At 36.5% G+C, this 14,490-nt stretch overlaps 1 protein-coding gene and 2 long non-coding RNA genes across 8 annotated transcripts in view; 1 reads left to right on the forward strand and 2 right to left on the reverse strand.

The window, feature by feature from the left end:
- LOC114888106 overlaps positions 1 to 465 on the reverse strand; it is a 61,066-nt gene extending 60,601 nt beyond the window's left edge. The window contains exon 1 of the long non-coding RNA XR_003791692.1: positions 267 to 465. This is a non-coding gene — a long non-coding RNA (uncharacterized LOC114888106). The remainder of the gene's footprint in view (positions 1 to 266) is intronic.
- TRPC4 (transient receptor potential cation channel subfamily C member 4) overlaps positions 1 to 14,490 on the forward strand; it is a 157,536-nt gene that overhangs the window by 99,840 nt on the left and 43,206 nt on the right. For all 6 annotated transcript variants that reach the window (XM_029209973.1, XM_029209972.1, XM_029209974.1 and 3 more), the window contains one exon: positions 5,900 to 6,236. In XM_029209973.1, the coding sequence (XP_029065806.1) occupies positions 5,900 to 6,236 (337 nt within the window). The remainder of the gene's footprint in view (positions 1 to 5,899; positions 6,237 to 14,490) is intronic.
- Positions 8,861 to 13,848, reverse strand: LOC114888108. The gene is made up of 3 exons (XR_003791694.1): positions 13,707 to 13,848; positions 12,483 to 12,544; positions 8,861 to 8,997 (listed from the first exon to the last, which is right to left on the reverse strand). It is a non-coding gene; the product is annotated as an uncharacterized LOC114888108 (long non-coding RNA).

The following is a 14,490-nucleotide window of genomic DNA, read 5'->3' on the forward strand; positions in this document are numbered from 1 at the left end:
CAACTGCTGGCCTTTGTGATTTTCAAGGAACTAACAGTATCTATTGACTCTGCCTTCCCACTACCAAAATCTCATTTTGTTTGTTTGCCAAGTTCAATAGTTTAATGTATTCAATGTTGGGTTTCTCACCTCCCACCATATTTCCTTTGTCTCTGCATTTTCTGCTTCCCGTTATTGCCCACTCATCATCCCAGCTCAGTTGCCAAACCAATTTTGAATTTAGGCCCAGAAATGATTTAAGAAGTTTAATCCTGCCCCCGCCTCACCAGCACTGTCAAACGGAGTTTAGTTGTCATCTTCCCTTCTGGATATGTAGACATCAGAAGTGGTGCCCTAGTAATATGCTTTGAGTTATTCCTTGAATTCCAATCTGCAAATCTGAATTCCACATGCCTGTCCAAGGAAAATAATCATGTGATTTGATGGCTGGATAGGAGATTCTTTGACTTGACAGAGCCAGGGGAATTGTAGGCCAATATCCTGTGGAGGAAAGAACCTAAAGTTTATCAATCAGTCTTCTTGACTGATCTCAGGCTTCTTAGCCAATGTCATCTCAGATATGATTAAATCTTCATTAACTTTTTAATGACACTGATAAAAACTCAATTAGTCAACTAGCTATTTTATTGGATTCCCTATGCCTAAATTATTATTATCTTCTCAGTGTAAGTTTCTTATAGAAATCTTTTTAAACTAATCTCCCATCTTGTGACATTATATTCATTAAAATTAGGTTATAAAATATGTAAATATATTAAAGTTGGCATAAGTGCAATACTCTGTAATTCAATGAAAGTGAATAAATATTATATATTTGTGTATAAGACTATAAGTGGTTGTACAGTTGTCTCTCGGTATTGCCAGCCTCGGCCTCCACTGAGCAGCAAGGACTTAGACTTGAGAAATTGCCTCAATAAACATTTTGATCTGTATCCTGATATATGGCCGCAGTATCCCTTTATACTGCATCTCTAGCATATTCACCATTGAATGTAACATTCTAGAACAAGGGATTGCTCGTCTGAACTTGCTTATCTCCATCCTCAAGTTTTTAACATGATATTCTCTAAATCTGAATTAAAACACATCCACCTACCAAGCTGTGCCTGTCAAAATTCTACTTGTTATCTTAGGCTTAACTAGAAAATTCTGCTTCCTTTCTTCAATCTTCCCTAATTATTTCATATTGGGCATAATTTCTCCTACACATTCTACCTCTTTTCTAACAAGTCACGTAATGCTCTGTATTTAATTTACCCAGTCACATTATCAGTCTGCCACAGATTTTGAGATCCTAGAAGACAGATATATCTGGTTCTTACAGATCTCGGTCCTCTCCCCGCTTATCTAGCCAATGCCCCACTCACAGATGGTGCACAATTCTATTGTCTTAATCAAACTAAGGAGCACCGGATGAAAATGATGCTTTGAATAATGAAGTAGGTGAGTGATTAGTTATGCAGTATGACCATGCTCAAGGAGACTGGAGAATTGTTTTAATTAGGAACACAACTAGAGCTATCTCTAGGAAACAGAGAAAGGCCCAGGCAGTTAAAGGCCATTGGCAGCTATGAAGGGATTTAAGGGTAGAAGTAGAAGAAAAAAGGGTTTTCAGTTATGGACAAAGTAATTCCCTGAAGCTCTTCTGCCTACAAATCATTCTTAAGCCTTGTTATCCACATTACAAAATGAGTTGTCAAAAAACATTCTTGGGCAGAGGAAATAAAACCCCAAAGGAAATAGATTATTTTTGAAATTCTAAGGAGTAAATAGTAAGAGCCAGGGGAAGCTGGCATGTATATGAACCTGCAGTCCTTTTTAAGCCCTTACCTAGATCACTTTAATTCATTCAACCCAAAAGTTTCAACTCTCTTTATCATCGTCCAACAGCCAATAGAAACTCCCATGTAACTATCTGACTTAGTCAAGATGCACTAAGGTGCCAGGTTGGTTGTTTCCAGAATCTAGATTCTGCTCGTTTAGAGAACATGGCCACAGTCTGAACCTTGGATACAAAATTTTAAGCTAGAAAAATATATTGAAAAACTAAAAAGATGAAGAAAAATCAAATAGGAAATCTAATCCATAGTTATGTTAATTATCAGAGCTCCATTAATTTTTGAATTCTCTTCATCTTATTTTGTCCATATCCAATTAATATTTTAATTCCTCACCACGTAGCAGTGAGGTTTCTTGGTTGTTTGGGTTTGTTTTTTGTTTGTTTGTTTTCACTTTTCAGCTTTATCTCCTTTCTCTTCATCATTTTTTGTTTTCTTTAGGTTTGGGGTGTTTTAGTACTTTGAGTAGTTGTTTTTAAATCATTGGTACTGGAATTCACTTTATTTGTAAAAATGAGATTAGATTCAGTAATCTTCACAGTTTCTTCAGTATTTAAAATTCCATGACTAACAGTTTCATAAATAATCATGAGATTAGGTTTTTAAAAATGTTTTAAAGGTTATTGAAAGAGAGGAAATCTTTCTTTTTTTAGAGTGTCCTTTCTAGTTTCATGGCACACATGTGAATTTGAATGTTTATAATGTTTTAATATGAATTTTAATGTGATGTCAGGAATTGTTTAGGAATCGGCCAACAACTGCAGAGAGAGAAGGGGCTGTAACATGGTGTGTTTCAAAGAAACCCCACCTCCCGCAGTCCTGGGATGGTATAGAAGATGGTGGGTCCCGTGACTCCCTGTGCAGTAGAAAGATGGGTCAGAGGAGGCGCGACCTCTAGGCTCCCAGCAGGCAATGTGAGGGCCCACCTGAAGAGGGCTTTGCTGGAATGGACCAATGGCAAGTGTCACAGAGATAGGGTGGCCCCCTCTGAGGGGGTCCTTCAAAGGAGGTTGGCGTACAGCTGAGTAGTCTCTATAAATAATCCAAGGAAACCAAGAGACGAGGAGGCAGGGAGAAGGAAAGAAAGACAGGAAGAGGAGGGACAAAGAAAAAACAAAGTACAAAGAAGGAAGCATCTAGGAAGGAAGCAAAGAACAGGAGGAAAGAAGGAAGGGAGACGTGAGAGAAATGAAGTGTTTTAATCTACTTTAACAGTTAAACACTGTGAAAATTTTTGTAATATAAAATTTTAATTTTTTTAATCTTTAACTTGGTAACTGTTTTTTTCATGGAAATATTTATTAATGAATGGGCTACAATTTGGAGAATGCTGGTGTAGACATGCAGCAAACAGGTGTAGAAGAAGAAGGATGTAAAACCATTGTGAGAATATTTAGATCTATAGTGATTCTTAGGAATACGTTTGCGGTTGTTTCAATCCTAAGATTAGGACAAATTTGTAGCCAAATAATATCTACATTTGGGGAAACTTGTGTATTAAACACACCCACTCCCCCACTCCTGCTCTTATAGTATTCTGCCTCTCTTCTTTACCTCTACGTAAACCTCACTGTGTCTGTGTTTGGTAAAAAATTGTGCACACTGTTCGTTTACTAAGCACAGATATATACTTTCCAATAATTAAAGAAAAAGATCTTTTAAGAAAAAGTAAAATTAGTAAAAATTAAGGCTAACCAAGTGCTTGGCAGTGGCAGGTGTTCTATGAGGATTAAATGATTTGCTTCTTCTAGGTAATTTAACACGGTCTATATTTGTGTATTAGGCAACGGAAATATTTTTCCAAGCAAACCTTAAGTGCTCCCAATAAAGTTATTTGCTCAATTGCCCTGGGGCGTCTCACGCTCTAATGAGATTTGGGCTAAGAAGGGCAGAGTACGTTAGTCCTAGAATTCACCCAGACCGTGTTGAACAAAGTACACACCTTTCTTTCACTTTTTTCTGCATGTGTCAGATGTGTTGTTCACGCTTAGTCCCTTATAGTGTGTCTTCAATCTGTGAGAATTACTGAGATTATAGTAACGGTTCATTATATCTTGCATTTTTCATAGGTTTCATTAATTCCCTTCTATTATGGTCTTTGTGCTAAATTCTAATGAAGAAAACTGTAGAACATATTTTATATGAGAAAATAGCAAAAAGATGGTAGACTATGCTTTGTGTATAAAATGCTGACGTGAAGGATTATGTGTGTGTGTTGGGCGGGCGTGAGGGAAACTAACTAAGAGAACAGAACTTGTTAATGACCTGTATCACTCTTTCCCAGTTCTCTACAGATATATCAGCAAAAGCTCTATTGTGACTTTCAAACACTTGACTCTGACCAAAATAATAGGCAAGGAACGTGTCAAGAAAAGCTCTTCTTTGGATTATAAAATTTAACTTTACTAACTATGGAGCTTGAAGCTTACTTTCATAAATTACTTACAAAATAGGAGAGCCCCATCATCCCAGTCTTGAAGAAATGCAGTGTTATCTTGTTTTAGCTGTACTTGCTGAACCTATTATTATACATTTAATTCCATTTATACATGTGGCTTTGCCCACTATATCTTTTGATGAACACAATATCTAAGACAAAATGAAGAGAAACAGTTGCATGAGAACTCATTTGACATCCAGCCCATATGATTGCACACCTCAACTATTGAACTGCTCTTTTAATCAATCACCTGTCTTTCCTTTCACTTTCAAACAGCTTTTTGTTTATGATCATCAAGCCACTTTCTGTGTGCCCATCAGAAAAGAGTAAGGGTCAAGTAAGGGTCTCCTAAAGGAGATCCATAAAGTCTAAGACTGAAGAAGAAAAATAGGAAATATTGGGGCAGGGAGAGTCCCATGAAAGGGCCAGGTGTTCAGTTTGCTTCTAGGGTGGGTCTATTTTTGATGCCAACAGAACTTTCTTGAGTCCCTTAACAAGGGACTAAAGCTTCTACTACAGTCCGAAGTGTCCATAGGGCATCCCTTAAACACACTCTACACTTTCTCACCTGCATGCCTTGCCTTCCCCTCTCTTCTCTGCTTATACAAATCTCCCCTTTCAGAGTGCAGACCCACTGGGAAGCATTTTTGGACCATTCCATCTGGAAGAGAAAACTCCCTCTGAATTTATATAATGCTTAGCTGTCAGTGTCAATGAGAACGATCATGTACAGAAAAAAAAGAATCTTGGACCAGATAGCCATACATTTTATCATTTACTAGATATGTAATCTTCTTGAATAAATTTATAGCCCTCATATAAGCCCCCCATCTTCATCCTTAAAATAGAGTGAGATCTATGCTACATCTCATGTTTTGAGATGTTTTGAGATGTTGTCATGTTGTCATGTTGTTTTGAGATGTTTTGTTTTGAGATGTTGTCATGTTGTCATGTTTGTGAAATGTTTTGTATGTGGTAACTGATTATACTTAGGTAAGGTATTTGCTTTATTTCCACCAAATTCAGCTATGATGATTTACATCCTGGTAATGTAATATGCTTTCAGTTATGATTTTCTTATTGCCTCAACCCTACTAAAAATATATTTACTTTTTCTGATGTGATTATTATAGAAAATATTAAAAATACACCAAGTATAAAAATGGGAAAAAGTATAATGTCTTAACCAGAAAATAACCACTAAACCAAGAAATAACCACCAGTACCATTTTTTACTTCATGTCATATATATATATATATCACAATTCTTATATATGCACATATATGTGTATATCTTTGTACACAGCTCTGTTCAGTTTTCAATACATCCTATGGATATTCTTAGTCCTTAGCTCTATCTTTGTTTCCTAAGGTACAGCCGTAGTATTTTGACCCCTGTTGTGTCTGGCTAAGCACTCAGCACTTTGCCGTGGGTATAAAATGTTCAACAAATGAGCTTTGTTCACAGAATGGCTTAAAGCACTTTATGATGGTGTAAACATAAAATTATTTTATGTTTGAACAGAACTTGTGACTTGAACGATAACACTGTGTGCCTGTTGATGAGCTGGAGCCCCTGCGTGTAACCCTGACTCTCACTTTTCCTTTCCTTTCCCTGTAGTTTGTTGCTCAGCCCAACTGTCAACAGCTGCTGGCATCTCGCTGGTACGATGAGTTTCCCGGCTGGAGGAGAAGACACTGGGCCGTGAAGATGGTGACGTGTTTCATAATAGGACTTCTTTTTCCCGTCTTCTCTGTGTGCTATCTTATAGCTCCCAAAAGCCCCCTTGGACTGTTCATCCGAAAGCCATTTATCAAGTTCATCTGCCACACAGCATCCTATTTGACTTTTTTGTTCCTGCTGCTGCTTGCCTCTCAGCACATCGACAGGTCAGACTTGAACAGGCAAGGTCCACCACCAACCATCGTCGAGTGGATGATATTACCATGGGTCCTGGGTAAATGTGATACTATAGAAAATATAATCCAAACGTGTTGCTGCCATGGAATTTTGTTGCTCAGAAAAGAATATTCATTAAAGTTGGGGACATAGGAATGTTTAAAACAGGTCCTGACCATTGTAGCTCCAAGTCTTAATCCTCAAAGCTAAATAAATACTTCACAAACTGCGGTGGACCTGCCCCCAAATGCAGCCTACAAAACGTTAACTTTAGGTTTTAGGATTCCAGATTTTCATGATTTCAGGTCCCGTGAATGATTCTCTGGGTTTTGGGGTTTTTTTTTTTTTAGTATGTTTGTTTTCTGAAGCCTTTCAACATGTCTCATTAGCCATATGTAAATAATCTTTTAAATTTTCTTAACAGATACACCTTCTAAAAGTACAAATTACTCTGCAGAATTAGTGATTCTGTACATAAAATAACTAACCATTTTTAAAAATCAATTCATTTAAGTTTATCTTTGAAACTATATAGTAAAGCAAAATAATAGGAAATTAAACAGTAGGACATCCTCCATCTCTCTCTGTTCTTTTCATAGAAAAAAATTTTGTTTTAGATCTTCAGCAAATCATGGTAAGGTAGAAAACCTCAAGTAGCTGGTAAAAACCTTGTTTTCCTTTCCTCTTGTTATTGAAGTCATAGTTAAAATTTAGATTTTAAGTATTCTTCCTTCTATCCTACTGTGGTTTGCTGAGAAATCACATTTTCTCAATTTAGCTCATCATTTTAAACCTCTCTGATATTATATCCATCTCAGCACTTACTAATTAGAAAATATGTGACAAATTTAATGATTCACAATCTCAGAAGATCAGTTTGGATTAACTGTCAAAACGGCTGGAGAGACTGTAAAATGAGGAAAAGGCAGGAAAAAAAAAACAGTATCTGAATCTGAGATAGATACACTTTTTAAAGATTACAAATACTGTAAGTACTGACAGTACGAAAAGTGCTTAGGAACAAGATTTGATGTCTTACAAATATTTCTAATAATAAAAAAAAACCCTTCTCAAGTGAACGTTAAAATAAAATACATTCTCAGTCTGAAGTAAAGTGTGATCTTGGGATGGTTTATATAGTCTGTAAATGTCTTTTTGAATAAAACAATTATGACATAGCGATTGATATTAAATATAAAATTATCCTACCTGTATCCATTTAAATTAAATATCTCCCCGTAGGAACCTGTTCTTTATTGAGTTTTCTTCATAGAAAATTTCTTGGGAACAATTCATAAGGAAGCTTTTGGAAGTCACATTTCCCACTGTGTGTAACTTATATTGAACGTCTAAAAATCCTGGTGGCCCAAGTGAAACACAGAACATTTCACTTTGAAAAATGGTATAGATATAATGCAGCATAAGTAGATATAATACTTCTAGTCTTTTCTTTATACAGTCAATGAAAATATGTAGGGTACTTTCTATGGATTAAGGGCAGTACAGGGCAATAGTGAAACAAAAATTAAAAAAAGAAGAAAGAATGAAGAAAGAAAATGAAAGAAAAAGAAAGAAAAAGAAAGAGAAAGAAAGAAAGAAAGAAAGGAAAAGAAAGGAAGGAAGGAAGGAAGAAAGGAAGGAAAGAAAGAAAAAGAAAAGATCTCTTCTCCTTATGAAGGTTAAATTTTACTGGAAGAAATGGATAATAAACAAACAATGAGATATGTGATATAATATCAGAAGTGGTAAATAATATGAAAATTAGAAGCTCCAAACTTTGAATAATTCATAGAAGTAAAACAGTCATTGGCTGCCTCCTACATGCAAAACTTGTAACATAATTTTCCATGAAAATTGGCTAGAAGAAACCATATCCAAATTTCAGCTGAATGGTTAAATAAGGTATAAATTTAATTATGAGAACTATAGTTCCAGCCAAAAGAAGTAGCTGCTAAAGGCAACCTTTTCTGAAGATATCCTGCAGAGGGAGTTCATTTATATGGGAATTTTTAGGATGAAAAGAGATGTTCTAGAATTTAAAAAATACCCATGAATGATCATCTTGCTTAAATAACAGAGCATGAGAAAAAGAATGTTTCTATATCAAATAGATCTGTCAAAACAGATTGTTCATCAAGGCTGGTGAATTCTGAGTGCCTCGTATCTCAGACTGAGTTCTAAGTGCTTTGCTAGAGTCATGATTATAACGGGTATTCTCCATGTTATTTGGCTGTAGAAGAAAAATGGATTTGAATACATGTCCAAGTTCTACCACTGAGAGACTATTAAATTATGGGTGGACACAATCTCTCAGAATTTTCTGTGTTTTCATCAATAAGATGAAAGATTCAGAGTGATAACTTCTTCAGTCCCACTGTGTCCTGTTATCCTGTCCTGGGGACCTATCATTATCGGCGCAGAGAAAATTGATCTTTTCGTTGGTGGGGAGAGGGGGTGGGTGGAGGGAAGAGGGCTAAAGACAACAGGGTAGGAATCCTTTAACCTTTTACCAGAAGTGTGATAGACGCAAAAAAAGCATGGTCTCATCTGATGACTATATCAATGAACCTTCTATATTGCCTCACTCAGTCCTGCTGTTTGGTAAAGTGAGTGACTGTACATTTCATGGTCCCTGCATTGTAAGGCTCTAGGTTTATAATAACAAGACTTCACGACTTACGGAGAAGTGTGTGGCTTGTGTTTCCCTCATCATGTTAATGTTCCCAGTGGCTGAATGAAGTTCTGCGCATGGGTTTTTCTCAAGTCTCCTTGAACCGACTTAGGTTTTCAACTCATGTCACCTCTGTGAGCTGCTTGTTCTGTAAAGAAATATTTTTTCATTTTACTAAACTTCCTTTCCTTCCATTTTCAGATTTTTCCCAGACCTATGATACTGTAGTTTAAGGGAAATGATTACTTTGATACCTCTCATTTTGTTTATCCTGGCAAAAAGACTTTTGCTTTACTTGTTTTATATCTTAAATTTTCAACTTTTTTGAATAGAAAATTTTTCTAACTTTAAAGCTTATCCTCTCAAATCAATCACTTTATCTGAAGAAGTATGGTTTTTGCTTGGGAATTTCCATGTTATATACTTTGCTGTGTTTCAGCAATAAGATTATACAACATTACAGATCCAGATACCTTGTGATTTAGTACAGTGGAGAATAATGTTTCTGTGTTATTTTCACTGTCTTTCCTGTTGAAGTTCAACATCTTTTTGACTATATAAATTGAAGTCTATTGAGTTTGATATCTTTAGAAGAGAATCTACAGTGGTCCTTATATCCTTTCGCTGTGGTGTCATTGATAAATTGTAGCTCATCTCTTGCAAAGCTTTTCGAATTATTTTTCCTTCAGATTGAAGGTTATCAACCCTTCTTTTCTCCCATCAAATAACCTCTAGAGATCGTCTTACCTAAGTTTGCTGTCAGGATGAATTTAGCATATAAGCAAAGAAATTTAAAAGCCTGATAAAGGGATAAAAATTATAATTCTGGTCATCTTGAGAGACACAGTTTTAAGCAACAGAGAAAACTAATCACAGATAATTCCGTTAGAACTCTGTCAGTAGAAAGGTAGATTCTAGACAGATAGACACCAGTATATTTCTCAGATTGTCAAATTACCCATTTGAACTAGAGTAAAAAGTAAAACAACAGTTTCATCCTGCATGCATATGGCCTGATAACAGAGCTATGCTTTTCAATTGTTTAGAGAGAAAGTATCACCGGGAAGACTGTGATGGATTAAAAGAAGCCTGGGGTCAGATCAGAGACATGGCTACTTCTGTATTCTGTTGTGTCATGACCCCAAAGCTCTTAATTTATTAAAGGTTTGATTTTAACAATATAATACTAAGGATATGAAATGAATATAATATTCATATGCGAAACTCATTTTTATATAGAATTTAAATGCAAACTAAATATAGCATGTTATATGTAGAATGCGTATTATGAGAATTCATCTAAATTATAGCAGAAGTTTTAACTCCAGTAGATGTCATTTGTTTCTGGAGATAATGCGGAGTAAAATGTGAAAAAAAAAAACTTTTTTGAATGCTAATTTTTAAAGCCTTCCCAAAACTAGATTGGATTTTTCCACAGAATCTATTATAACTCAACTGTAACAATTAAATTTGTGTCATAGCTTATTATCCTGCAAAAAAAAAAGTGTGCATATATATGAAACATCCAGATGTAGACTTACGTTATCACTTAGCAAAAAGAATATGAAATTGATAACATTTTCCACAAAAGAAGTAGAATGTTAATGAAAGCTATCATATTAATAAAGCAGGAAATACCTTGTTCCCAATGAGAATCCTGCCGAATGGCTGCTGAAGTGACTTGATACTATGTGTGTGCTTAAGAATATGCCATCATTATATAGCATATAAACCTGTGCATGCTGAGAATGGTGAGTTGAGGAAAAGATATATCAGAGGAAGAGATATGAGATCTGTTAAAAATAGCTTCTAGGGCTTCCCTGGTGGCGCAGTGGTTGGGAATCCGCCTGCCAATGCAGGGGACGTGGGTTCGTGCCCCGGTCCGGCAAGATCCCACATGCCCCGGAGCGGCTGGGCCCGTGAGCCATGGCCGCTGAGCCTGCGCGTCCGGAGCCTGTGCTCCTCAATGGGAGAGGCCACAACAGTGAGAGGCCCACGTACCGCAAAAAAAAAAGCTTCTAGTGAATTTCTAGGCATAAATTAAGAATTGCTCATAAGATCCAGATTCTATGTCTTGCCTATAATACATACTTATTTAACAATTTTTCTGCAACAAAATTGGCCTCTCATTTTCATAATTTATTTTATATTTTTATCTTTTAAAGGGTTGATATTAGCAAATCTGAAAATTTCAACAAGGCCTGCCAAATGGAAAATGAAAAACGGTGATCACGTTCACATCTAGATAAAGACTCAGGGACAAACAATCCTATATATATTCTTTCTTTCCTATGACCATTTCTTCATCTTTTGTCTAAAAGGCATTAAGATCACATGGCTTCAGGTACTTGTACTTTCAGCCTCACCCTTCAATTATATCCATCTTCCCCCAAATTAAGAATTATAAGAAACAAGTCTATAGATTTCCCCACTCTCTCCCTTGGCTAGGTATTCTAACCACCTCAGCAAACTAGCTTCAGACACATATAGACAACTCAAACACAGCTGCAGAACATCCGTTTATTAATTTAAAGGGATGTTTTAATTTTCCAGAAAACCAGATAATCATTGCAGCATGACATAGAATTCTCATTTTCCTGTTTATTTGTGAGGAAGAAATTTTAAAGTCATCTTTACCAAGATTTATCAAGACTAACACAGTAAAATCTCAAACAACAAAATATTCATATAGTTGTAAATTGTTCAGTGTGCACATACTATTGCTGACCAAATGACTTCCTTTTCTATTTTTTAATACTTTTTATTGGTGTACAGTTGATTTACAGTGTTGTGTTAGTTTCAGGTGTACAGAAAAGTGAATCAGTTATACGTATACATATACCCACTCTTTTTTAGATTCTTTTCCCATATAAGCCATTACAGAGTATTGACATCTTTTGTGGAGAGAAAATTAAGTCTTTTAGGTCATACATGCAATACAAATTTGGTGCACCAACAAGTGAAATCTACCGGCCTTGGGAGAATGTTTGACGACCGTGGTTCTGATGGTTCAAGGGAAGAGGAGAAAAGATAGGAAAAGAGGAGTACATAGGAAATGAGGGAGGGTCAGAGTAAAAGATTGGAGGTAAGCTGGAAGTGGTTTCTGTTAGTTCAGAATAACAATAATGGTAATAGTAGTGATGGTGGTAATAACAATAGAAACTAAGAAATTTGGCACTGTGCTAAGTGATTCAAATGTGTGTTTTTATTTGAACTTCATAGTCAACTCCACTTTACTTATAATAAATGATGTTAGTATCTCATTTAATAGAGAGGAAATAGGCTTAGAAAAGTGAGATCACTTTCCTAGGTTCAAGGAGCTAACAAATGGTAGATACTAGATTCAAACTCCAGTTAGTCTAACTCCAGAGCTAGAGCCTTTATCCTCCATAAATACTGCCCTTGGAGTGTGAGAAATGGAATTTAAAGGGGCAAAAACAGCCCAAGAACTCAAGTTTCCATCCACAGACTTCTTTCCTGTTTTCTCTGCCTCTGTTTACCAACTTAAGTCTTTACAAAGGCCAAATTTGAGTGGACCACATTTCTAATTTATTAAAGATGCAACGCTCTTTGAGATACACACTTGATATAATTTCCTATTGAAGGTGATGCTTGTTAATATAGCGAACTTACCGTTGCCATCAGCATCACATCAGCAGGACCCTCCAGCTTCATCTCCACCACCGGTCTCTGTTCTAAAACACATGCATTATAAGTGGTTCCCTAATACTGACAGAAGCAATTTCTATTCTAAGAAAGAAAGAATAAAGTCCTTTGCCATGACCTTGAGATGCTTCCCTTTTAGTTTCCATGTTCACTTGCTAAGACCTAAAGCTAAATTTCCTTGCTTCCAGGGATATCATTAATTTTTTAATCTTTCATTGGTGTGTATATGTATGTGTGTGTGTAGCGGGTCTTCAGGAGATGTAAAGAGATAATTATATTTCTTTTGCACATAATTGTTTCAAAAATAGAAGCTTATAGTAGGTGGAAAGTGGTAATCTTCATAGTGAAAAATTAATAATCACTCATTCAAAAATATTTATTAAGCAACTACTGCCACTCATTGAAAAGGTGACTTGAGAAAAGACTTGAGGAATATTTATTCATTGTTTTTCCACCTACATAAATATATAATGCCTTAGTTCTCATGGAAAATTTTAAATTAAACAGAAATCCTATAAGAAGTCTAATACTTCATTGACAGAAACAGTTTACTTGATTTTTAAGTTACTACATTTATGTCGTAAGCAATCAGATGAGCTAGAATTCTCAAGTTCTACATTTTTTACATCTTAATCGAAAACTAGCATCGTATCGTTCCTTGGCACAGTTTCAAAACGTGTACTTCCTTAATTGTATATTCCTAATTTTTTTCCTCTAAATGTTAAATTGATGCTATCAAAACTGTAGTAATTTAAGGGTTTTTAGATGTCTTCAAACTAAGCATATTTGACTATTCACTGTCCCTTTAAGTCAGTGTTTCTTGAAACGTGGTGTGCTGACTATAATCATAATCACTGTGAATTTTTTATGAAAAATTTAGATTTTGAATTCTCCCCTTGGTTGACTGATTCAGAAATTTCAGAGGTCTTTAAACACCAAAGATTAAGAAACAATTCTAGAAACCAAATTTTATGCAGGTTTCGTATTTAGTTCCGATTTCAGCTTTATTGAGGAATTGAGACTCATTAGAATCTAAACATGAAATGGTTTAACCTTTTCCAATCACTCTTCCCAACCACCCTGCACCAGATATCCTTTCCCTTCACTATCTGTCTAGTAGATATCATCAAGTTCCTGAAATTCTGAGTTATTAAAAAGTAGTCCCAGTTCAGTTTAAAACAGGAAGCTTACCATCAGTTGAAAGCTCTCCTCTTCCCCACAAAGGCCTGACACGTGTATCAAAGGACCCGGAAATATTCATTTTTTGCTCATCCTTCAACCCCAACACTGGAATGGAAGGAGGGACATAGACTTTTTCTGTTCTCCCCATTGCTTGGTTTCTGCAGGCAAGAAGGATGTCAGGAAAAGTTAGAAGTCTTCTTTACCTCCTTGGTACCCTGGTCACAGCTCTTCCCTTGTTGGTTGTCTGCATCTCTGGCTTATACTGAGTGGCCTATGTGACAGGTCTTGACCCTCTGACTCTCCTGATGGGTCCATGAGTGTTCTTTAGAGGGTTCTGTGTACCTGCACACTACATAGTTCTCTGAATCCGAGTTTCAGCTCTGCCTGACATCTTCCAGTCTGGGAACTCATAACCAGCAGTTGGCCCCTTTATGGGTCCTGTGACCCTAGCAAGGGCAGGAGAACAAGATGGCTAAAGCCCGGCTTCTTCCTGTGATAAGCACTAGCTCCCCCAAGAGATCACAAAACCTTACTACCTCAGATGGCAAGGGGCCAGGCTGCTGCCAGCTCCCCAGCTGCCAAGACCCACTGTTTGTCTGTTTTCCCTGAAGTGCAAGCCAAGTGAGAGATGAGCAGCCCAAGTGCTTGGGAAGACGCCCCAGCAGGCGATAAGAGCCAGCTTCTCCTTGCAGAAACCCCCCACCATTATGAGGCATTTTCGTGGAGTCTCCTACACTTGACCTAGGGAGGTGGCGGTGCTGGTGAGGTCGCTAGCACCCGAACTGTAGTGCCC

This window comes from Monodon monoceros, unplaced genomic scaffold, assembly GCF_005190385.1.
Source record: "Monodon monoceros isolate NGI ecotype Baffin Bay Population unplaced genomic scaffold, NGI_Narwhal_1 Super_Scaffold_8, whole genome shotgun sequence".
In the NCBI taxonomy this organism is placed as follows: Eukaryota; Metazoa; Chordata; class Mammalia; order Artiodactyla; family Monodontidae; genus Monodon; species Monodon monoceros.